At 45.2% G+C, this 25,272-nt stretch overlaps 2 protein-coding genes across 2 annotated transcripts; both read left to right on the top strand.

Annotated features, from left to right (window-relative positions):
• The first annotated feature begins 1,179 nt into the window (after nt 1-1,179).
• Nucleotides 1,180-11,607, top strand: LOC148042966 (phospholipase A2 inhibitor gamma subunit B-like). The gene is made up of 5 exons (XM_087727075.1): nt 1,180-1,490; nt 2,953-3,072; nt 5,407-5,559; nt 9,621-9,749; nt 10,667-11,607. Exons 1-5 carry the CDS (start codon nt 1,442-1,444, stop codon nt 10,867-10,869), a joined length of 654 nt encoding a protein of 217 aa, XP_087583201.1. The 5' UTR covers nt 1,180-1,441; the 3' UTR covers nt 10,870-11,607.
• A 1,780-nt stretch (nt 11,608-13,387) lies between these two features.
• Nucleotides 13,388-24,410, top strand: LOC148042965 (phospholipase A2 inhibitor and Ly6/PLAUR domain-containing protein-like). The gene is made up of 6 exons (XM_087727987.1): nt 13,388-13,509; nt 17,849-17,976; nt 18,900-19,016; nt 21,210-21,362; nt 22,749-22,886; nt 24,202-24,410. Exons 2-6 carry the CDS (start codon nt 17,877-17,879, stop codon nt 24,408-24,410), a joined length of 717 nt encoding a protein of 238 aa, XP_087584113.1. The 5' UTR covers nt 13,388-13,509; nt 17,849-17,876.
• The last annotated feature ends 862 nt before the right edge of the window (nt 24,411-25,272 follow it).

The following is a 25,272-nucleotide window of genomic DNA, read 5'->3' as shown; positions in this document are numbered from 1 at the left end:
GTGTCTATGTTTCTATCTCAGTCTCTATATCTGTTTTCTGTGCCTGCCTGCCTACCTGCCTATCCATCCATCCATCCATCCATCCATCCATCCATCCATCCATCCATCCATCCAAAGAATAAATGTCAACGTGTTTCAACCTTGGACACTTAAAGAGATGTGGACTTCAACTCCCAGAATTCCCCAGGCAGCAGCTCATGGGAGAGGGGAGAACTCTGAGCTAACTAAGTGACAGTTAAACTGCAGAGTAGCTGGAGAGAATGGCTTGATTAAGAAAGTGCTAAAGTGAGAATATTTCCTGGCAAACATTTACGGTAGAGCAAAGTTGCTTCAATCTTTTCGGCGCTGCAGGCTGGCAAGGAGGGGGAGAAGGTAGGGTTTCATGCAAGTGGTGGGCACATGGACATGCGGGTGTGGCTTCCACAGCCCAGTTCTAAACAGCTAACAGCCTGGTAGTGGCTGGTGGGCTGGAGATTGGGGGTGCCCATCCAGTGCTATGGACCCTTGTTTCTGTGGATGCAGCTTTCTTCAACTAGGCAAAGGAAATCCTCAAGCAGCCCAGCACTCAAGGGGTCAAAGATATCCTGTATGTAGAATGTGCTTGAAATGCCTCACTCTCTCTACCACACACATAAGAAAGGGGCGGGGGATTAGACATTTTTGGGCTGCACAAAAAGATTTTCACCAAGTGTGGGAGATCCCAGAATTCCAGCTACGGTAACTTAACTTCTATGAGATGCAACAACCAAAAGTGCTTTTTCCAAAAGGCCACTGGACTCTCTCGATTTCTTCCTTGGAAAATCTTTAGCTTCCCATCCAAGAAGTATTCCCCCACTCCCCAATTCTAACTAACTGGTGGGGAATGGAAGGATTTACAGCCTTTGGAAGTCCTTCAGTTCCCCACCAATTACTTAGCATCGAAGAAGCTTCTTGGATGAGAAGCAAAGTGTTTTTGAAAGGAGATAAACCAAGAAAGTCCAGTTTGGAAAAAAAAGCACTTTTGGGACAACCTTGACCTGGATGGTTGAGAAACTCCATAGACACTAAGCAAAGTGAAAGCTTTTAATGAGGTCATTTAACCCATCCCAGGGGTTAGCAATCTGCGGCTCTGGAGCCGCATGTGGCTCTTTCATCCCTCTGCTGTGGCTCCCTTGTTGCCAGTTGGCTCCACAATTGATAGGGCTTTCAGTTAGAACAGGTAGAGGAAAAAGACTCTATGGTGGGGGAACTGGACTTCCAGTCGGCTCCAAAATTGAACGGGGAGCTTCCGGTTAGGACCTTTGTGGCTCTTTGAGTGTTTAAGGTTGCCGACCCCTGACCCATCCCTTGGCAAGAAAAGGTCCGATACTTCGTGGCAGGAGTCCTAATTCCTTTAAAAAAAATATTTCAGGTTCTTCAGGATAGTGAGAGAAAAATATTTGCCCAAGTCACCTGTTTCATCATGCAAATTCTTCTGGGATATTTCCTCTTCTTTGTGCTTTTGAGAACAGGTACGAAGTCAGTTAGTCACACCGTTCTCCATTCCTGATATATTTTTTCAGCTTTCCTTTACTACTTGTAGTTTGTAGTTTATTATGATTTATAGGCCGCCCTTTTCCCTGAGGGGACTCAGGGTGGCTTACAATACATGGGAAGGGGGGTGCAAAACAAAAACACAAGACAGTGCATAAATAAAAATAAAACAATAAAACACAACTTTCATTCAACATTCGGGTAGGGCAAATTAGAATCTTATCCCCAGGCCTGACGGGATAGCCAGATCCTAAGGGCTGTGCGGAAGGTCTGGATGGTGGTGAGGGTGCGAATCTCCATGGGAAGATCGTTCCAAAGGGTCGGAGCTGCTACTGAGAAGGCTCTCCTCCTCCTACTTGCATTTACAAAACGCGTTGTCATTTATTAAATTGGAAGCAGCCTGGGTAGAATAAGCAGATAAATCTCTGCCTGGTACCATTTCAGTTAGCAAGTTTGTAGCCTTCAGTGGATCTTCTCTGGTTCAGAGTCTAAGCCAAAGGTATCAACTTTAAGGCCTACAGGCTGTATGTGGCCCATGAGATTCTTAAATCTGGCCTGTGGGGCTGTCTTGGAAACAGCAAATGACTGGCCTGTAGTACCTCGGACAGCGAAAATGGAGCTTGGGAGGTTCACACACGGTAGTCTGCTTTTGGTCGCGACGGCCTCCTGCAGCCATCTGCCAGCAAAAATGGAGCTTGGGGTGTTGGGAGACCCGTGCGCATCCTCCTTGAGCTCCATTTTCGCTGGCGGAGGGCTAGCAAAACAAACTAAAAGCCAAACAGAACCAAAGGAGAAATGTTTCCCCTGTTGCATTTGAGCATCCAAGAAGGGACAGGAAAGGAGAAAGAAAGAGAAAGTGGAAAGACAAAGAAAAAAAAAGGGAAGATGGGAAGAGAGCAAGGAAGGAAAAAGAAGGAAAGAGAGGAAGGAAGAAGAAAGTGGAAGGAAGAGGGAAGGGCAAAGAAGAAAAGGAAGGAAGGAAGGAAGGAAGGTAGGTTATAATGAGAGCAATAGCAATAGCAGTTAGACTTATATACTGCTTCATAGGGCTTTCAGCCCTCTCTAAGCGGTTTACAGAGTCAGCATATTGCCCCCAACAACAATCTGGGTCCTCATTTTACCCACCTCGGAAGGATGGAAGGCTGAGTCAACCTTGAGCCGGTGAGATTTGAACAGCCGAACTGCAGAACTGCAGTCAGCTGAAGTAGCCTGCAGTGCTGCATTTAACCACTGAACCACCTCGGCTCAGAGGGAGGGAGGAAGGGTCTGAGGGAAGTCCTGCCTTACCACTTGGCCACCACAGGTCCGCCCCCCCCGACACCAGTGATGTCGAGCTGGCCATGCCCACCCCAGACCCCTGAGGTTAAACACAACCTTGATGCCACCCTCAATGAAATCGAGTTTGACACCCCTGATCCACCCTCTGTTTTTCTCTCCCAGGCGCAACCTTCCAGTGTATAACCTGTGACATGGAGGGTGATTCAAACTGCACAAAGCCATTAGAGAACTGTACCGTGCGTACACATAGGTGCCTGAGAAACCTGACCGAAATTGTCAGAGGTGGGTGAGGACCGCTGTTAACTTGACAGAGGCCATGGAGATGATCAGAAACATTCTCATTGAATTGGGTTGACCAAAGATAGATATCCAGAAAACGTGAATCAGTGGTGGGTTTCAAATTTTTTTTGAACCTACGCTGTGGGTGTGGCCTCCTTTGTGGGAGTGGCTTGCTGGCCATGTGACCTGGTGGGAGTGGCTTGCCGGCCATGTGTTTTCTTTCCCTCTCTCTCTCTCTTTCTCTCTCTCTTTCTTTCCTTCCTTTTGTCTATCCCTTTTTCCTTTTTTAAATCTCTCACTTTTTCTTTTTTTCTTTCTTTCTTTCTTTCTTTCTTTCTTTCTTTCTTTCTTTCTTTCTTTCTTTCTTTCTTTCTTTCTTTCTTTCTTTCTTTCTTTCTTTCTTTCTTTCTTCCTTCCTTCCTTCCTTTCTCTTTCTCTTTCTCTCTGTGAGTCTGTGTGTGTGTTTGTATGTCAGTGGTGGGTTTCAAAAATTTTTCGAACCTACTCTGTGGGTGTGGCCTCCTTTGTGGGAGTGGCTTGCCGGCCATGTGACCTGGTGGGAGTGGCTTGCCGGCCATGTGTTTTCTTTCTTTCTTTCTCTCTTTCTCTCTCTCTTTCTTTCCTTCCTTTTGTCTATCCCTTTTTCCTTTTTTTATCTCTCACTTTTTCTTTCTTTTTTTCTTTTTTTCTTTTTTTCTTTTTTTTTTCTTTCTTTCTTTCTTTCTTTCTTTCTTTCTTTCTTTCTTCCTTCCTTCCTTCCTTCCTTCCTTTCTCTTTCTCTTTCTCTTTCTCTTTCTCTCTGTGAGTCTGTGTGTGTGTTTGTATGTCAGTGGTGGGTTTCAAAAAATTTTGGAACCTCTTCTGTAGGTGTGGCCTGCTTTCCGGGTCCACTGGTGGAGCCTCTTCTAACCAGTTCAGTAGATTTGATGAACCGGTTCTACCGAACTGGTGCGAACTGGCAGGAACCCACCTCTGACGTGACTGGCCATTTTAGCTCTGTTTCTGTTCATGGGGCTCTTACAATAAACCATTGCTCAGATTTAAGATCAAATATTGAAGATGTTAATTAAGATTGGACAGCCAGATTGGTATAGCGGTTAAGGCATCAGGCTAGAAACCAGGAGAACGTGAGTTCTAGTTCTGCATTAGCTATGAAAGCTGGCTGGATGACTTTGGGCCAGTCACCAGGACATTGCAAATTATATGCAGCATCAGCAGAAGAAGAGAGAAAAGGGATAGCGATATATGTTAAAGATGGGATAAAGACAAATTTAATTTATGCAGACCCAAAGGGAAGAATATTAATGATAGAGATGTGGATAAATCAAAAATCAATACTACTGGTAGCAATATACGCCCCAAACGAAAATCAGAAGGACTAAAAAATTGCATGAAAAAATTAGAGAAATTGGAGTGAGGAATATCTGCATAGTAGGAGATTATAATGCCATAGTAGACAGTAAAAAAGATTATATAAGTGACAAAAAAAAAAAAAAGTCAAAAAGCGAAAGGCAGAATATTTGCGGACGTGCAATGTGACGCCTGGAAAAACACGGGAAACTTTACTTAATCCCCCAGGGAAAGATTGAAGGCAAACGAGGTCCAGGCTGAAGAAGAACATCGTGACCCGTCAAAACCGCGGTCCACAAAAGTGCGATCGACGAAAGCGCGCATTTGACGTCATCACAGCGCGACGAAAACAATTAAAAATTGAAATAAAAATTAAATTAAAGCAAGCCGATTCACATAAAGGTAAGGGTTAGGTTTAGGGTTAGGGTTAGGTTAAGGGTTAGGGTTAGGTTTAGAGCGTTAGGGTTACGTTTAGCGTTAGGTTAAGGGTTAGTGTTAGGTTTAGCATTACGTTAACGGTTAGGTTTAGGGTTAGATTTAGGGTTAGGTTAAGGGTTAGGTTTAGGATTAGGTTTAGGGTTAGGTTAAGGGTTAGGTTTAGGGTTAGGTTTAGGGTTAGGTTTGGGGGGGTTAGGGTAAGGTTTTCGCTTTATTTTTACATTTTTCGATCACAGCGCGATGTTTTCGTCGCACTGTGATGACGTCAAATGCGCGCTTTCGTCGACCGCGATTTTGTCGTCCGCGGTTTTGTGGTGGAACCGAAGAACATCACGGCTTCAAAATATAAGGGACTGGTTTGGGCAAAATGCAGCCACCCTTTTCCGTGCGGCTGTTGATAAAAATAGGATCGGCAACGTGATCGCCAATGTCCGATGACGGATATGGCACAAGAAGAAGAAGAAGTCTTGCCTGAGAGTCTGTTTCTTGGTCTGATCCGCCTTGCTGGGTGGATACTCATCTCAATGCATCCTTCTCCCACTTTTGCAGGTAACAAAACACAAACCAAGATGATCCTGGGTTGCGCAACTCGGAGGTACTGCAAGACTCAGTTTATTGAGCTGTCCTACAACAAAGGATATTACATAAGGAGACAGTACGATTGCTGCAGAAGTGACGGCTGCACCCCTCCCGCTACAGAAAGTAGGTCGACTTCAGCAACGCTGGCTGTGCTCTCAAGAGAGTGGGAGGAGGATCTGGAATACAAATGTTAAAAAAAGAAGTCCTCGACTTATGACCACAATACAGCCCAAGTTGCTGTGGGGAAGAACGATGGGAGCCATCTTGGTCTTTTGTTCTTCCTTAATGTCCAGTTCCAAAATTGCGGTTAGTTATACAAGTCTTATTTCGAGATTCTGGTCCATCTTAAATTTAATTCAACTACTGTGAAACCGTAAGGGAAGCTGGGGCCATCTTAATCTTTTGCAGAGAGAAAAAAAAAGAAGAAAGAAAAAAACCTTCATATTTCCCAGTTCTTGATTCTATTATTACTCTTTTTCCTGCCATCTTCCAGGTCCGGTTGATTATAGCTGCTCAAAATATATAACTTGGAACAAACTTGCAAACAGCCAGATTCGGATATTTCTTTTTACCTCCTGCTTTTCCAAATTCTGATTTATGGCAGTTGGTTAATTAATACTTCCCACATAGTTAAGATTAGATTATCAGTTATCAGTGAGAAGAAGTGCTCTTTTCCTGATTTTTTGGAGTTGCTTAAGATATATTAGTTGGCAAAAAGTCCAAACGAAGTAAGTAAATCCTTGGAATGTTTGGTTTCTGTTTCAAATCCAAAACCAAACTTAGAGTTTATATTTGAGTGGGTTTGTCACTTCTCTGCTTCCTCCCTTTCTGTCCGAATTTATTTCAAACAAAATAGATTTTTTGGGTGTGTGTATGTGTTTCAAACCTTTATTTTCCTTTTCTTTCTTTCTTTCTTTTTGAAAAAAATCCTGATCTGACCTTCAACATTATTTATGTTCTCAAGATTTCTTTGCCTTTTCCAGGTTTGATTTATAGCTGTGGGTTAGATAAATTTTCTTACCGGTCTTTCATCTCTTCCACACCCTCCTGTTCCTTTGCTTTGACTGGAAGCCAACATCTTGTCAGCCATGTTGCAGGCTGCCACCCTGACTCCAATTCATAGGGCAAATCTCTGACCTGTGAGGGACCTATTGCCTCCCACTGGGTCTGATGCCTTCTTCGCCCCTCCTCCAGAGGGGTTCTGATCCAAAAAAGGACCCCCAGAGTTGGTTTGTCAGACAGGGTTCATGTGAGACTCTTGAGAGTCCATAGCCCCCATGTCTGTCCAGCTGAAGAACTTCCTGTCGACTGACACATATTTATCATCATGGTCCCATCATGGTTAAGAATAAGAGTAAGAATAAGAAAAAGAGAACCAGGTCATCCTCTGAAGAGGAGAATATGTAAACACAACAACGGTTAGAGTGGATGGAGGGAGGAGTAGAAGGAAAGATAGGAAGGAGAGGAGAAAGGAGAGGATTAGGAGAAAGGGAAAGGCAGAGGAAGAGTGGGAGGGAAGGTAAGAGTAGGAAAGAGGGGAGGAATGGGAAGAAGAGGGGAAGGGTAAAGGGGAGGAAGGGGAAGAAGAGAAGGGAAAGGAGAGGAGGAAGGAAGGAAGGAGAGAAGAAAGAGAAGAAAGGGGGTAGGAAGGAGGGAGGGAAGGAGGGAGGGAAGCAAGGAGGGAAGGAAGGAGAGAAGGAGAGAAGAAAGGAGGGAAGGAAGGAGGGAAGAAAGGAGAGAAGAAAGGAGGGAAGGAAGGAGGGAAGGAAGGAGGGAAAGTAGGAGAGAAGGAAGGGGGGAAGGAAGGAGGAAAGGAAGGGGGAAAGGAAGGAGAGAAGGAGAAAAGAAAGGAGGGAAGGAAGGAGGGAAGGAGAGAAGGAGGGAGGGAAGGAAGGGGAGTAGGAGAGAAGAAACGAGGGAAGGAAAGAGGGAGGGAGGGAAGAAGAAGTAGGACTGTTGTAAGATAAGATGGATCTATGGGATGATAAAAAAAGCAATCTTCAAGTATATTGTCAACAGTAGGGAAAAATTGTTATAATACATATTATTAATAACAGTTATGAGATCATATAATTGTGAATGTATATATGAAATTGATAAAATAAAAAAAATTTTAAAAAAAGAATAAGTGTCTATGGTGTTGAATATGCCTGTTTGACTAATAGCTTGCCTTCAATGGGAGACAACACCTGGGTGTGAAGCTAAGCAGAGTTGGGCCTGGTTAAGACTTGGATGGGACTAATCATTGGGAAGTATTTTCTGAGGAGTCCTTGGTGCTCTCTGAGCTCGCTTGTTTTCTTGCAGATGTTTTATGATCCAACTAGGTAACATCATCAGGGCTAGGAAGGAGTGCTGTTTGCTGTCAGTTTATATTCTGCTGACTTGCCTTTCTGTGTGGGTAGGGGTGCTGTTAAGAGATCCTTTGGTTGGGTTGCTTACTGATGGCTATTTGGTAGTTTCTTGATTGGGGTATGGTTTACTTGAGAGTTGGTCTGAAGTTAACCTTGGGGTTAATCTATGTGGATCTGGTTCCTGATTATTAGTGGACAGGTGCTGGAGTCTTTCTGTTCTCTTTTGGGCTGGTTAATGGTCTCTTTTGCATTGTATGTAGATTTTTAGATTTAGATTTTAACTTTATTTGTATGCCGCCCTTTTCCCTGAAAGGGACTCAGGGCGGCTCACAATTCAAGGGAGGGGAAAACAACAACATTACAAAATATAAAGACATACACAGTTAAGAACTCAACAATCATACCATTCGGAGTGGGGCTACAGATCTTTAGTCCCAGGCCTGTCGGAACAGCCAGGTTTTAAGGGCTATGCGGAAGGCCTGGAGGGTGGTGAGGGTACGAATCTCCACGGGGAGTTCGTTCCACAGGGTCGGAGCAGCCACAGAGAAGGCCCTCCTCCGGGTAGTCGCCAGTCGACATTGGGCGGCTGATGGAATTCGGAGGAGGCCTAGTCTGTGGGATCTTATTGGTCTAGTGGAGGTAATTGGCAGATTAATGTAGATCAGTGTGGGTTCCAGATCCGTCGCAACCGGTATGCTGCGATGGGGCTGGGCGTCCACTGCCCTGCGATGCTCCAGCTGCTTGGCAGAGCGTCGCGCAGGCACCATTCACTGCATGCTCATGCACAAATGGCCCGGTAGGAGAGGAGGCGGGCATGTGGGCCTTCCGCAGCACCGTACCGGAATGGTATGTGCTGCTCCCATCAGGCATTGGTACATCCATACCGGGATGTACCGGCTATAACCCACCACTGATATAGATGTTGTTTATGTCTATGTGTCTGTCGATGGCTAATTTGTCATAGTGCCAGGCTTCTAGAAATCCCCTGGCATTTCTGGACTTGGCCTGGTTTAAGATTCTCACATTTTCCCCATCGATACTAGTGTTAAATCTGTCTTATCGGTTGGGAAATTCAACCATTGTCATCATGCCTTCTGACTGCCAGCTGGTGTTCCTGGATGCGTTCTGTCAGTCTTTTTTTTATTTTTTTAAGAAAAAAAGTATTTTTTTTTAAAAAAAGAAATGTATAGATGCTTTGTGATTGCACATCTCCTTGGATCTGTTTCGACTTCCAAAAAGTCAATCCTACAAATCCGTTTCGTTTCGTTTCATTTCGTTTAATTTATTTGTATGCCGCCCTTTTCCCTGAAGGGACTCAGGGCGGCTCACAACTCAAAAGGGAGGGGAAATACAAACAGAGTAACAAAACATAAAACCATACATAGTTAAAAGCACAACAATCATACCATTCGAAGTGGGGCAACGAGTCTTTAGCCCCAGGCCTGTCGGAACAGCCAGGTTTTAAGGGCTATGCGGAAAGCCTGGAGGGTGGTGAGGGTACGAATCTCCACGGGGAGTTCGTTCCAGAGGGTCGGAGCAGCCACAGAGAAGGCTCTCCTCCGGGTAGTCGCCAGTCGACACTGGCCGACGGATGGAATTCGGAGGAGGCCTAGTCTGTGGGATCTAATTGGTCTAGTGGAGGTAATTGGCAGTAGGCGGTCTCTCTCCTGGGATTTCTTGGCTGTTTCTGGCCCAAATTTCATTTCTGGTCCCAAACATGATTCGACCAGGTGGTTAATTTAATTAACATTCATTAATTCATATGTGGTCTCTAAATGGTGTAGCTGTTTGCGTGAACTCTATAAAACTTCTGATCTCTGTTTCGCTTTGCAGTGCCTCCAGTAAACACCACCAACAATGGGAAACGCTGTCCGGTCTGCTATTTAGACACAGGTATCTGTTCAGTGAGGGCAATGGATTGTACTGGATCTGCAACATATTGTTTTGAAGGTTTTATTAAAGGTAATTCTGATAGAACCCCCCCCCCTCCTCCCTTTTCCTCTGTTCTGAAGTTATTCTTGGTCTTAACCACAGAGACTGAGAATGACCAGAGGTCAGAAATAAGTAAAACATGGTGCTCATTATGGAAGCTTATTTTTGAATGATGAACCATTAGGTCTCCTAAAATTTGACGTGTTGGTGTTATATATTAGAAAAATGAACAATGACACATCTTTTTGAAATGTAAATGCCTTCCTTCCTCCCTCCCTCCCTGCCTCCTCCTCTTCCTCCCTCCCAACCTTCCTTCTCCTACTCCTCCCATTCCTTCCTTCCCTCCTTCCTTCGTTCCTCCCTCTTTCCCTCCTCCCTCCTCCTCTTCCTCCCTCCCAACCTTTCTCCTTCCCTTCCTTCTTCCCTCCCTCCCTCCCTGCCTCCTCCTCTTCCTTCCTCCCTCCCTCCCAACCTTTCTTCTCCTACTCCTCCTATTCCTTCCCTTCTTCCTTTGTTCCTCCCTCTCTCCCTCCCAACCTTTCTCCTCCCCTTCCTTCTTCCCTCCCTCCTTCCCTCCTGCCTCTTCCTTCCTCCCTCCCAACCTTCTTTCTCCTATTCCTCCTAAACCTTCCCTCCTTCTTTTGTTCCTCCCTCTCTCCCTCCCCTCTTCATCCTCTTCCTTCTTCCCTCCCTCCCTCCCACCTTCCTTCCTTCCACCTTCCTTCCTTCCTTCCTTCCTTCCTTCCTTCCTTCCTTCCTTCCTTCCTTCCTTCCTTCCTCTTCCTTCCTCTTTTTCTTCTCTTCCCTTCCTGCATTTTTCCACCTCCAAGTTGGCTACCATGGGTAAATGATTTTGAATGCGAACACTTGGATTAACAATACAAAACAGTCAGATGGCATTTGTGCCCCATTTATCTAATGGGCTGACTTTTGATTTTCTTTTCTAGATAAGTTGAGGAGACCCATAAAAGGGTGCACCACAGAATCTTCCTGTAATATACTAAAAACCTACAAGAAGCCACTTATTAATAAATTCAGGATCACGGATGTAACCTGCTTCGAACCCAAGATTGTTACCAGCTGTTCCTCTCGTGAAGTTTTCCTCCTGGCTCTTCTGCCAATGAAGCTTTTCTTCTTTAGTGCCTATTGAAGGAAAAAAAAAACATTTCTGACTATCCACCAAGAGGCCAGTTAAGTTTGGCACTGCGTTTCCTTTCCCCAGTTTGGCTATTTGGAGATATTTTGATTTTTATTTGAACAAGTCAAAGACCTGGGAGATTGAAAGAAGACGTGGCATCGATTTACGGTTCCATCGATGAAGTTGGACCTCGAGACTGCCCTAAATGTTGACACAAGGCTCACATCTTTTAAATGGCATGGGAGATATTTCATTCTGGCCCTCCTTCCCCTTGTTTGATCTCCTCCCCAGCGTATCAAATCTTTAGATTGTGTGTCTCCGTTCTCCAGTCTTCCTGGCATCTCAATAGGGTGGTAGAAACTCAAGCTTTCATTTCAAGGTTGAAGGTCCAATTGTCACAGTAACCCATCTAGATGTCCTACTGAGTCACTTTCACCTCTTCTCCCTAGTCAACTAAGTCCTCCATTCAGGGTCTTTAACTGAGAAGCAGCAGAAGACACCAGCTTCTGGATCCCAAGCTGCATCTTCTGCTACAACGAAGACAATATTTTGATCTCCCCTCCTCCCAATCAACAACTGACTTTGACTCCTGCTCTTTCCCATCAGTTTAAGATGCAAACTTCCTGCTTCTGGGATACCAGCCAGACAAGTCTTTGAAACGTGAAATGTATCCAAAGTCAAATAGTGTACATATGCTCTTCCTTTTTATGCTTTATGTTTGAATAAAAAGTAATGTTTGTGTCAGTTAAATGAGTAATGATGTAATTTTGGTGAACAGGGGATATTGGTTCCACCACAAAACCGCGGTAGACTAAAGCGCGGTGACAAAACTGCACCGTCAAAACCGCACGACAACAGCGTGCCGACAACAGCGCGCCGATAGAAGCGCGCTGTAACATAACCCTAAAAATAACCCTAAACCTAACGCTAAACCTACCCTAAACCTAACCCTAAAGCTACCCTAAAGCTACCCTAAAGCTACCCCTAAACCTACCCCTAAAGCTACCCCTACCCCTAACCCTACCCCTAACCCTAACCCTAACCCTAACCCTAAACCTAACCCTAAACCTAACCCTAAACCTAACCCTAAAGCTAACCCTAAAGCTAACCCTAACCCTAACCCTAACCTAACCCTAAACCTACCCTAAACCTAACCCTAAACCTAACCCTAAACCTAACCCTAAACCTAACCCTAAACCTAACCCTAAACCTAACCCTAACCCTAACCCTAACCCTAACCCTAACCCTAACCCTAACCCTAACCCTAACCCTAACCCTAACCCTAAACCTAAACCTAACCCTAACCCTAAACCTAAACCTAACCCTAAACCTTACCTTAAGTTAAATCGCGCTTCTGTCGGCGCGCTGTTGTCGGCGCGCTGTTGTGGGCCCGCTTTTGACATCGTGGTTTTAGCGCCGCGGTGTTGTCGGCGCGCTTTTGACGTTCGCAGTTATGTCGTGCCACGGGGGATATTAACCTTTTCCCTCTTTCTTTTTCCTTGTTCCCCCTGTATTCCTCGCAGTGATGGCAGTTAGAAACACCTAAGCCAGATGTTAATACACTGCTCTACCAAACGGACTGGGGTTTCAATAACATGTGAGAACGAGGAGTATAAAACGTAAGAGAGAGAGGGGAGAGAGGCAGAGGGAGAGAGAGAGAGAGAGATGGTCAAATGCAACACAGGAGAGGTTACTACTTACTACTTTTTGCAAGAGTAAAAAAAATGCAAGATGCAAACTTCCTACTTCTGGGATACCAGCCGAGATAAGTTTTTGAAACGTGAATTGTATACAAAGTCAAACACATATGCTATTTCGTTTCTCCCTCATTATTTTTGAATAAAAAGTAATGCTTGTGTCAGTTAAATGAGTAACGATGTAATTTTGGTGAACAGGAGATCTTAATATTTTCCCTCTTTCTTTTTCCTTGTTCCCCCTGTATTGGTGATGTCCCAGTGGTGGGTTTCAAAAAATTTTGGAAGCTCTTCTGTAGGTGTGGCCTGCTTTCCGGGTCCACTGGTGGAACCTCTTCTAACTGGTTCAGTAGATTTGACGAACCGGTTCTACCGAATAGGTGCGAACTGGTAGGAACCCACCTCTGTGATGTCCCCTGCTCCCCTCAATTGCCAGAAGATTATGGGGGAACTTTTCTTTAGTTCTTGCCATTCCTCCCAATGATGGCAATTAGAAACACCTAAGCCAGATCAGATCAAGTTCATACACTGTTCCCCTAACACACTGGTGTTTTAAAAACACGTGAGAAAGAGGAGTACAGAACTTAAGGGGGAGAGGGGGGAGAGGGAGAGAGAGGGAGAGAGAGGGAGAGATGTTCAAATACAACACAAGAGAGGTTACTACTTACAACTTTTTGCAAGAGTAAACAATTTTTTTTTTATACTCTTGCAAAAATAATTGAGTCAAATCTCTTCCCTCTCATAGCTTCCTTTGGCTTCTAGCACGAGGAACCCAGTCTTGATGATGGATGTGATTTCACTTTAAGAACAAACAGAATCTTAGCACCCAGGGTGGCAGTTACTGGGAGCAGGAGCTTAAACCGATGCCATTAATTTAGGTTCATTGCACTGCCTGAAATACGGAACAGAAACCCATTACGAGAACGTCTCCTGTCTTTCTCAATCTAGAACTATTTTGGTGAGGTATAAAATCACCCAGACTGTGGATGTAGAGCGTGGTTTTCAATAGGGGGCAGAAAAAGCTTCAATTCCTTTCACCCATTCGAACTCCTGGAGTGAATTTTACCCACCTTAGGCCTTAAAACTGGTTATCTTCGGGCCAGTCTCTCCCTTTCCCCCTCCCCCTCCCCTTCCCTCTCCCCCTCCCACTGTCCCCCCTCCCCCTGTCCCCCTGTCCTCCTGTCCCCCTCCCTTCTTCCCTCTCTCTTTTCTTCTCCCTCTCTGTCTCCCTCCCTCTCTCCCTCTCTCTCTCTCTCTCTCCCCCTCCCTCCCTCCTCCCCAATCCACCTCACAGGGTTGTTGTGGGAAAAATAGGAGGAGGTAGGAGCATTCGGTATGTTCACCGCCTTGAATTATTTATATATAAAAAATAAAGGTGGGATAAAAACATTTTTTAAAAAGATTTAATGGCTGCTGTAACAGACAGGAATTTGAAACCCTGTCAGTTAATGAAAGTATAACTACAACAGGAAGAAGACATCACTCTAAGTTACATCAGGTCATTTAAGCTTAAGGCCAGAATATCATGTTGTAACGATTTGGTGTAGTTGCTAAGACCCCAGGGTAGAAACCAGGAGACTGTGAGTTCCAGTTCGTCTTTAGGTACGAAGCTAGCTGGTTGACTTTGGGGCCAGTTAGTCTCTCTCAGCCTTAGCCAGGAGACAATGCCAATGCACTTCTGAAATCTTGCAAGAAAACTGCAGGGAGGGATGCTGGAAGTTGTTGGGAGTCAACACAACCTGAAATCACACACACACACATACAATAGCAATAGCCCTCAGACTTACATACCACTTTACAGGCCTCTCTAACGGGTTTCAGCCTCTTCCCTCCAACAATCTGGGTCCTCATTTTACCGGAAGGATGGAAGACTATGTTAACCTTGAGCTGGTCAGGGTCGAACTGCTGGCAGTGGGCAGAATTAGCCTGTAAATATTGCATTCTGAGCACTGCACCTTCAAGAAAGGAAGGAAGAAAGGAAGAAAAAGAAAGGCAGGCAGGCAGGAAAGGAAGGGAGGGAGGGAGGGAGGAAGGAAGGAAGGGAGGGAGGGAGGGAGGGATTCTGTCTCTTCTTCACATCTTCTCCATCTTTCCTTTTAATGAGAACTAACCTGTGGCTTCTGTTTCCCTTTGAAAAGGAGAAGTTACAAGAGTATATAAGAATATGTCAGTTAGAGTTAAGGAAAATGGATATAAAGTGTATGGAGGTGGTACCTAACACCATGTAAATTAAGATGGTAAATATACAAATAGTTGTTGGAGGTGCAAGAAAGAGGTTGGAACATATAAGCATATGTGGTGGGATTGTGATAGTGCAGAATAAATATGGGACGTGGCATTTAGAGAAATTAGGGCACCGTTGAATGTAAATCTAGAGATGTCACCGAGGATTGCATTATTGTTGCTGGTGGAAAAACAGGATGTAAATGAAACAAAAAAAAGGAATCGATTGTAAATTTGATAATGGCAGCTAGATTAGTGGTGGCTAAATTGTGATATTCAAGGAAACGAGTGGTATAATGAAATGGCAGCAAGTGATAAATTAACAACAGAAATTAAACTTTAAAAAAAGGAGGATTAATGTAAATAATGAACTATGGGAGGATTTCATAAAATCAGTGTTGGTGGAAGGCAAAGGGAATAAACCTACTCAAGAATATATGTTGTTTTGGAGGGGATAAGGGCACAATTGGAATCTATTGTATATCTAAGAAACATAAGGGGGAGGGGAAAGGTCTCCAGGGCAGTGGTGGATTCCTACTGGTTTGGACTGGTTCAGCCGAACCAGTAGTAGTTTGCGGCCTGGGTCACTGGAACCGGCAGCAACCCAGGCATGCCACGCCCCTGAACTGGTTCTCCCAGCCGTGCTTTAGGTGGCGCCATCTTGTTTTTTGCTTCTGTGCATGGGCAGAGCAATTTTAATTGCTCTGCGAATGCGCGTGGGGTGCGCCCACGAGCAAACCGACAGTAGTAACTGCCGGAACCCACCTCTGTTCCAGGAGCTGGGGGTGGCGTGCCCTGTAATATGTGGTTTTTTCCCCCCTTTTTCTTTTCTCTTTCTTTCTTTCTTTCTTTCTTTCTTTCTTTCTTTCTTTTTGTATTCTGTTGTATGTGTACCAGAGGTGGGTTCCTACCAGTTCGCACCAGTTTGGTAGAACCAGTTCGTCAAATCTACCAAACTGGTTAGAAGAGGTTCCACCAGAAAGCAGGCCACACCTACAGAAGAGGTTCCAAATTTTTTTGAAACCCACCATTGACACACACACACACACGCAGACAGACAGACAGACTCACACAGAGAGAGAAAGAGAAAGAGAAAGAAAGGAAGAAAGAAATAAAGAAATAAAGAAACAAGAAAGAAAAAGTGAGAGAGAGATGAAAGAAAAAAAGGAAAAAGGGACAGAGAGACAAAAGGAAGGAAAGAGAGAGAGAGAAAACACATGGGCGGCAAGCCACTCCCACCAGGTCACATGGCCGGCAAGCCACTCCCACAAAGGAGGCCACACCCACAGAGTAGGTTCGAAAAATTTTTGAAACCCACCACTGATACGTACTGTTTGTATTATTTATGTTTTTAATTTTTTTTTTAATAGAAAAGAAAAGGAGAAGTTAGATACAGGTACTCCTTGGCTTACCACCATTCGTTTACTAACAGTTTAAAGTTACAATGAACTGTTGGCAGTGGACAGAATTAGCCTATCCTCACACTTACCACCGCTGCAGCATCCCCACCATCACGCGATCGCAATTCAGGTGCTTAGCAACAGGCATGTTATTCATGACCGTGGCACGACAAAACCGCGCTACGCAAAATAGCGGAGATTAAATCGCGTCACTAAAGTCGCGACGTCATCATCGCGCGTCATCACCGCGGGGACAACAGCGCGGCGACAGAAGGGCGTTCTACACACTTCGTTCTACACACTTCGTTCTTTGCCTCCAAAGGTAGCCCTCCTCCTCCAGCTGACAGCGGCAGCGGGCACGGGGCAAAGTGGGCTGCCCAGCAGCAGCAGCCTGTGGGAAGGGTCCAGCACAGCCACGGGGGGCAGCAGGAAGCCCACGGGGGGCCCGAGCAGGGCCGCCGAGGCTGGCGGCGGAGGAGGACGCAGCAGCGGCGGCGGCTGAGGCTCTCCCGGGGCCGGCAAAGCGGGCTTGCCCGGCAGAGGCAGGCCGCCCTCTTCTTCCTCAACAACATCTCCTTAGATGGGCGGCCGCCGCCACCAGGCAACCTGCTTCGCCGGCCCCAGGAGAGCCTCAGCCGCCGCCGCCGCCCGCCCTGCCTCTTCCTCCGGGGGAGGCGCCGGCGGCGGAGGCCGCCCGTCCAAGGAGATGTTGTTGAGGAAGAAGAGGGCAGCCTGCCTCCGCCGGGCAAGCCCGCTTCGCCGGCCCGGGAGAGCTTCAGCCGCCGCCGCCGCCTCGTCCTCCTCCACTTCCTGCTGCCCCCCGCGGCTGAGCTGGACCCTTCCCGCGGGCTGCTGCTGCTGGGCAGCCCGCTTTGCCCCGTGCCCGCTGTCAGCTGGAGGAGGAGGGCTACCTTTGGAGGCAAAGAACGAAGCATGTAGAACGCCCTTCTGTCACCGCGCTGTTGTCGCGGCGGTAGGGTCGTTTTTTTCTTAGCGCTTCGGACGCCGCGGATTTGCCTCCGCACTTATGTCGGCGCGGATAAGGACATCGCGGTTTTGTGGTGGAACCATTCATGACGGTTGCAGCATCCCAACGTCATGTGATTGCCATTGGCCACCTGCCCAGATGGCTCCCAACCAGCAAAGTCAATGGGGGAAGTTGGATTGAGTTAACGCCTGCAACAATTCATTCAACAACCATGGCAAAAAAAAAAAGGGGGGGAGGGGTCCCAAAATCAGTTCACTTAACAGCTTCCTTGTTTAGCAATGAAAATCCGGGTCCCGATTTTGATTGCAAGTCAAGAATTCCTTGTAAATTCAGTAAATGCAGACTGAATGCATTTCTCCCTCGGGTCCAGTTCGGACCGGTTTGGTTAAACCAGTACTGGTTTGGCGGCCTGGGTCACTGGAACCGGCAGTGGTCCAGGTCTGCCACACCCCCAAACCAGTTTCCCAGGCTGCGCCACCGGTGCCACCATCTTGTTTTTCAGTTCTGTGCATGCACAGAACAATATGAATTGGACTGCACATGGGCGTGCAGCATGCAAGCGAGTGAACTGGCAGTAGTGCCTGCCAGAACACACCCCTGCTCGGGTCCATTATAGACTACAGGGTAATTCAAGAGTAACTGTAGCATGGACCTCCTTCATCCTTGTTCTTCCTTCGCCACTCAAGGTTCCTTTCATTTGGAGAATTTACTACAATGCAGACAAAGTTTCTGGACATACATTCTCATGGTGGAATAACGAAGATTGCTCCATCTTTGCTGCAAATCTTCTTGTTCTTTGAATTTCTGAAGACAGGTAAGGAAGCCTCAGAGAAGAGGGAGGAAATTTATAATCAGGGCTAACTCATTAATAACTGCCTTGCTTAGCCACCAAAATTCTCGTCCCAACTGTGCTCGTAAGTCAAGGACCACTACAGGATTGAGTAATACTTTGTTCTGGAGATTCAGTTCAGGTTAATGTTTTGAATTTTCAGTTTTGATAACAATAGCAATAGCACTTAGACCAGGGGTCGGCAACCTTAAACACTCAAAGATCCACAAAAGGTCCTAAACGGAAGGTCCCCGTTCAATTCTGGAGCCAACCGGAAGTCCGGTTTCCCCATCATAGAGGCTCCTCCTAGTGTGGCGTCCTTCTTCCTCTACCTGTCCTAATTGAAAGCCCTATCAATTGTGGCACCGACCGGCAACAGGGAGCCGCAGCAGAGAGATGAAAGAGCCACATGCAGCTCCAGAGCCATGGGTTGCTAACTCCTGACATATACCATTTTACAGTGCTTTACAGCCCTCTCTAAGCAGTTTTTACATAGTCATCCTATTGCCCCCAACGATTTGGCTCCTCATTATACCCACTTTGGAAGGATGGAAAGCTGAGTCAACCGTGAGCCTGGTGTGATGCAAACTGCCCAATTGCAGTCAGCCGGCAGCCAGCAGAAGTAGCCTGCAGTACTGCACTCTCACCACTGTGCCATCAGGTCTCCTTGATAGCCCTGATTACCTGAATCAAATTGATGATTTGAGCAGGACTGGGGAAGATCCAAAGTCCCCACCTGTTCTGACTCTATTTCAGAATCTCTACAGCGCAATCTTTCCCAAACCATTATTTCACGGGTTTGCTATAACCCATTGACAATACCTCCAAGGGAAATGGTTAAGGAATTCAGGAAGGGTGAGGCAATTATATACATTCTCAGAAAGCTCTCTCTTTCTCTCTCTCCTCAGTTGCCACTCTCCAGTGTGAAGTATGTTCTGGCCTTGGCACCAACTGTACAGGCAGTATGAAGACCTGTGAGCCTGAACAAGAAACTTGTGCTGTCATTTTAATTCGTAACTCCCTAGGTTAGTGATGAATGCACACCCCATCTAGACTATGTTTAAGGAGCTTAGCCTAGATGACATAGCATCATGACATGGAGACATCTAATCTGGCCTAGGTAGCTCGCAAAGGAAATGATGGTGGGCTATGATCCGAAGGAGATCCTAGCATTGTCTTTTTGAAATAATTCCCAATCTTGGGAGTTTTAAGACACATGGACTTCAACTCCTACAATTCTTCAACCAGTCATGTTGGCTGAGGGATTCTGGGAGTTGAAGTCGACACTTCTTCAAGTATATTATCACGGAAGGCAGAATGGGGTATCCCCTGTGCCATTCTCAACTGATTGGACACAGTCCAATGAATGCAACAGAAATAGTTTTTTTCAAATATCTATCATCTATTTCTATTATCTACCTACCTACATGTAGAGTGCTCCTAGGGGCTGGGGAGGGCAAAAATGAGCAAAAAAACCGGTGCATTTTTTGCAAAAACAGTCCCATTTCCCCCCCCCAAAAAAACGGGGTGCACAGAGATTTTGGAAGGCACGCAGAGTGCTCCTGGGGGCTTTGGAGGGCTAAACCAGCCCCATTTGTATGAAAAGGGGGCCCATTTTCACTCATTTTTGTCCTCCCCAGCACCCAGGAGGACTTTGCAGGCCTCCCAAACCCTCTGCACATCCATTTTTTCAAAAAATGGGATGCATGGGGCAGGGTTTCAGGAGGTATTCAGTGTGTAAGACCACCCAAATTTTCACCCTCTTTTTTGGGGGGGGTATTACTCTGGAAAATACGGTATCTATCTATATCATCTATCTACCATATCTATCTACTGTATCATCCATCCATCCATCCATCCATCCATCCATCCATCCATCCATCCATCCATCTATCTATCTATCTATCTATCTATCTATCTCACCTATCATCTATCTCATCTCTTCTATCCATCCCATGCATGCATGCATGCATGCATGCATGCATCCATCAGGGCCGAGGTAGCGCAGTGGTTAGAGTGCAGTACTGCAGGCACTTCAGCTGACTGTTAGCTGCAGTTCAGTGGTTCATATCTCACCGGCTCAAGGTTGACTCAGCCTTCCATCCTTCCGAGGTGGGTAAAATGAGGACCCAGACTGTGGGAGCAATATGCTGACTCTGTAAACAGCTTAGAGAGGGCTGAAAGCCCTATGAAGTGGTATATAAGTCTAACTGCTATTGCTATTGCTATCTATCTATCTCACCTATCATCTATCTCATCTCTTCTATCCATCCCATCCATCCATCCCATCCATCCATCCATCCATCCATCCATCCATCCATCCATCCATCCATCCATCCATCCATCCATCCATCCATCCATCTATCTATCTATCTATCTATCTATCTATCTATCTATCATCTATCTATTTATCTATCCATCTCATCCATCTATCTATCTATCTATCTATCTATCTATCTATCTATCTATCTATCTATCTATCTATCTATCTATCTATCTATCTATCTATCATCTATCTATTTATCTATCCATCTCATCTATCTATCTATCTATCTATCTATCTATCTATCTATCTATCTATCTCACCTATCATCTATCTCATCTCTTCTATCCATCCCATCCATCCATCCATCCATCCATCCATCCATCCATCCATCCATCCATCCATCCATCCATCCATCCATCCATCCATCCATCCATCCATCTATCTATCTATCTATCTATCTATCTATCTATCTATCTATCATCTATCTCATCTCTTCTAACAATCCATCCATCCATCCATCCATCCATCCATCCATCCATCCATCCATCCATCCATCCATCCATCCATCCATCTATCTATCTATCTATCTATCTATCTATCTATCTATCTCATCTATCATCTATCTCATCTCTTCTAACCATCCATCCATCCATCCATCCCAGAGGCAATCACGTCTGCTGGATTATAATAAATTCCGGAAGCAGCAACCAACTCTTGGTTCTCCTTGGGTCTGTGGTAGACTAAAAATTGCTGATGATCATCTTCAATTATGGATTCTCTTCTTGGTGACTCCATGCTCCGTGCTGCCACAGTAGACCTCCGGAAGTTGTAGTTACTTTTCAGGCAAACCCCAAGATCAATAGTGTCCTCCTTCCTGCTTAAATTATGGAGTGCAGCTGCTGGTTAATCTTAGGAGCCTTAGGAGATGCCTTCTTCTTTCTTTCCACTGTAGGGGAAAGAGTGGTAGATACAGTGGCCAAGGGCTGTGAATCCAATGTGATCTGTGATTTTCCAACAACCCATCTGAATATGGGGATCGGGAAGATCCTTCAAGGAAATGTGGTTTGTTGCACTAGCGAAGTTTGTAAAAAAACTATCCCTACATGTAAGTGGGAATTTTTCCTTGACATCTCTTTCAATATGTGCTTCTTTTTTTTTTGCTTCTTAATGTACAAGCCAACCAATCACCCAATGCTTTACAGAACTAAAGTGCTAATGAAAACTGACTCCCTCCTTAGAACCTGGTAGAAAAACTCCCATTTCCCCCAAAGGGGAAGAAAACTTTGGAGAATCTGGAAAACACACCGTCAGCATTGACAAAACCCCCAGAGTTGCAAAAGATAGCAGAATAACAGAGTTGGAAAGGACCTTAGAGGTCCTCTAATACAACCCTCTCCTCAAGCAGGAAAGCCTATACCATTTGAAATATAATTTTGTGAATCTTCTTCTCCGGTAACATTGTACTGCTAACTAGGGCATACAAAACCTTTGCCAGACCAATTTTCGAATACAGCTCATCTGCCTGGAATCCACACTGTACATCGGACATTAATATGATTGAGCTGGTCCAGAGGTATTTCACGAGAAGAGTCCTCCACTCTTGGTCACAAGTCACTTTTTTCAGTGCCGTTGTAACTGTGAAGGGTCACTAAATGAACTGTCGTAAGTCGAGGAGTACCTGAGCCGAGGTGGCACAGTGGTTAAATGCAGCACTGCAGGATACTTCAGCTGACTGCAGTTCTGCAGTTCTGCAGTTCGGCTGTTCAAATCTCACCGGCTCAGGGTTGACTCAGCCTTCCATCCTTCTGAGGTGGGTAAAATGAGGACCTGGATTGTTGTTGGGGGCAATATGCTGACTCTGTAAACCGCTTAGAGAGGGCTGCAAGCCCTATGAAGCGGTATATGTGTCTAACTGCTATTGCTATTGCTAATAATTCAGGCTAAGCATCTGACTGACAGCTATGCACATTGCATTTATTTGTTACCCAACTCTGGGAGGTTTACAAAGGTTACATCATTTTGGAAAAACAAAGAACAATACAGCACACACAGTCCCAAATCAGCATAAGATAAGGGAATAAAGATAGACAAACAACAACAACAACAACAACAACAACAACAACAACCCCAGGAGGGGGACAGAATTGAAAGGTAGCAAGAGGCTGTCCTTTCCAAAAGCCTGGGAGAATTCGGTCCAGTCATTTATCCCTCCCTCTGTTACACTAAAAGCCACGGTGGCACAGTGGTTAGAGTGCAGTACTGCAGGCTACTTCAGATGATTGCCTGCAATTTGGCAGTTCGAATCTCACCAGGTGCAAGGTTGATTCAGCATTCCATCCTTCCGAGGTGGGTAAAACGAGGACCCAGATTGTTGGGGGGCAATAAACCGCTTAGAGAGGGGCTGTGAAACACTGCGAAGTGGTATATAAGTCTAAGTGCTGTTGCTATTGCTATCTGGGAATCTTCTCACCCTTCCCACTTCTGTTTTCAGTACCATCAGTAGCGACTAATGCCAACGGACGGAGATGTCCCGCCTGCTATTCTGAGAGAGGCACTTGTGAGAAAAAATTGACGAATTGTACCGGAAACGAACAGTACTGCTTCCACCTGTTTATGCGTTCCTACGGAGGTGAGTTCTGCTTCCCGTGCCGAGGTGGCTGGGAGATTCCTTTGATGACCTCAAAAACAGGAGGCTGTGAGTTCAATCCTAGGTAGAGACAAATATTTCTCTCTCTGGACACAATGAGAATATATCTGCTAAAAAAAAACCTCTGCATTGGTGTCAGGAAGGGCATCCAGTCAGTAAACACTCAGTTAGCTCCCATTCAGTTGCTCAGACTCCATCCCACAAGGGATTATGGGGTCATTAAATGCTGCTGCTGCTGCTGATTGCAATCTTAAATTCTCTACAAGAATCTGAACTACTAACAGTCAAAGCCAGTTGGCGGTAGATTAAGAATTCAAGCATCCAGTCAGTAAACACTCAGCTCCCATTCAGTTGCTCAGACTCCACCCCACAAGGGATTATGGGGTCGTTAAATGATGATGAGGATGATTGCAAACTTAAATTCTCTGCAAGAATCTGAACTACTGACAGTCAAAGCCAGTTGGCGGTAGATTAAGAATTCAAGCATCCAGTCAGTAAACACTCTCTAAACTCCCATTCAGTTGCTCAGACTCCACCCCACAAGGGATTATGGGGTTGTTAAATGATGATGCTTGCAAGCTTAAATTCTCTACAAGAATCTGAACTACTAACAGTCAAAGTCAGTTGGCGGTACATTAAGAATTCAAGCATCCAGTCAGTAAACACTTGGTTAGCTCCCATTCAGTTGCTCAGACTCCATTCCACAAGGGATTATGGGGTCGTTAAATGATGATGATGATGCTTGCAAGCTTAAATTCTCTACAAGAATCTGAACTACTAACAGTCAAAGCCAGTTGGCGGTAGATTAAGAATTCAAGCATCCAGTCAGTAAACACCCGGTTAGCTCCCATTCAGTTGCTCAGACTCCACCCCACAAGGGATTATGGGGTCGTTAAATGATGATGATGATGATGATGATGATGATGATGATGATGATGATGATGATTGCAAGCTTAAATTCTCTACAAGAATCTGAACTACTAACAGTCAAAGCCAGTGGGGAGTAGATTAAGAATTCAAGGAGGGCTGGCCTGAGTTCTCTGGTGGGCACAAAGGGACTCGAGACTGATGACCTGCTTGACCCCTCCTTTGGGCTCAGCCTGGTCAACTCCTACATCTGGATTATGTCTAACTTGAGGTAGCCATTGGACTAGGAAAGATCCCATCTATCCACCCATACTTCGTACTTCGTGTTACGTATTTTGTCTTAAGGGAGAGAAAACGGGTTGAGGACCAACTACTGGTAGATCCCATCATGTGATTCCATTGGATTGTTTATTTTGTCTTCCACGTCCAGATGGAGAGCTCTGGGATACAGTCATGGAAGGCTGCACCACCAAGACAACGTGCCATTACATCAATGACGGGCAATTGGCTGTTCTGAAACGTCGCACCACGATGCTGATAACATCCAGATGCTCACCGGCTGCCTCAAAGGGGCTTTACTCTTGGGACTTCCATCCCCTGAATTTGGCTGGTTTCCTGTTTCTCAGGGTCTTCCTCTAAAAGACGTTTGCTGCTTTGACTCTGCAGTGAAAGGAGTTATTATTTATAAAGGCTTCCTTCTCGCCCCTGTAAGTGCCTCCCTGGACAATGAATGGCATTGGCTCTTGGCTGTTGGCATTGGGTCATTGCTTTCTTCTGTAAAAAATAAATGACACGTTTAAGAAAACACGCAATGTGCTCCTAATATTATTTGGTCAAATGTTGTAAGCTCTTTTCAGAAACCATAGTTCTAGGGCAGGGGTTTTCAACTCGATTTCACTGAGGGTCCCATAACGGTTGTGTTTGACCTGAGTGGGACAGAGTAGCCATGGCCAGGATGGGTGTGGCCAGCTCAACATCAATAATGTCGGGGGCACCTGTGGTGGTCTGATTGCTCTGCCAGAGAAGACAGAGCTCAGGAAGGCTGCCTAGAGCCCTCGTGAATGAATGAATGAATGAATGAATGAATGAATGAATGAATCAATCCATTTCACCTCAAATCTTCTTTCCCTCTCTTGATCTTCCGTCTGACTGTCTATCATCTATCTATCCAATATCTCTATCAGTCTCTATGCATCCATCATTCATCCATCCATCCATCTCTATCTCTATCTCTATATCCTGTACATTATTGGTTTTCTCTTTTAGATATAGATCTGTGTCTGTCTGTCTGTCTGTCTGTCCATATCTATCTATCTATCTATCTATCTATCTATCTATCTATCTATCTATCTATCTATCTATCTATCTATCTATCACCTACCTACCTGTCTATCTCTATATTCTGTACATAATTGGTTTTGTCTTTTAAATACAATATAGATCTATCTATCTATCTATCTATCTATCTATCTATCTATCTATCTATCTATCTATCATCTAT

This window comes from Thamnophis sirtalis, unplaced genomic scaffold, assembly GCF_051295495.1.
Source record: "Thamnophis sirtalis isolate CommonGarterSnake01/CBP01778 unplaced genomic scaffold, rThaSir2_p1.2 scaffold_13, whole genome shotgun sequence".
In the NCBI taxonomy this organism is placed as follows: Eukaryota; Metazoa; Chordata; class Lepidosauria; order Squamata; family Natricidae; genus Thamnophis; species Thamnophis sirtalis.
Note: the sequence above shows the minus strand (reverse complement) of the source record. Positions and strands in the feature narration are given on the sequence as shown.

Excerpts from the sequence above, each read along its gene's own strand:
- LOC148042966 (XM_087727075.1), top strand. The coding sequence starts at position 1,442 with ATGCAAATTCTTCTGGGATATTTCCTCTTCTTTGTGCTTTTGAGAACA. Across the intron at positions 1,491-2,952 it reads CTTTGTGCTTTTGAGAACAG|GCGCAACCTTCCAGTGTATA; the intron begins GTACGAAGTCAG and ends TTTCTCTCCCAG. Across the intron at positions 3,073-5,406 it reads CCTGACCGAAATTGTCAGAG|GTAACAAAACACAAACCAAG; the intron begins GTGGGTGAGGAC and ends CCACTTTTGCAG.
- LOC148042965 (XM_087727987.1), top strand. The coding sequence starts at position 17,877 with ATGCAGACAAAGTTTCTGGACATACATTCTCATGGTGGAATAACGAAG. Across the intron at positions 17,977-18,899 it reads CTTTGAATTTCTGAAGACAG|TTGCCACTCTCCAGTGTGAA; the intron begins GTAAGGAAGCCT and ends CTCTCTCCTCAG. Across the intron at positions 19,017-21,209 it reads TTTAATTCGTAACTCCCTAG|GGGAAAGAGTGGTAGATACA; the intron begins GTTAGTGATGAA and ends TTTCCACTGTAG.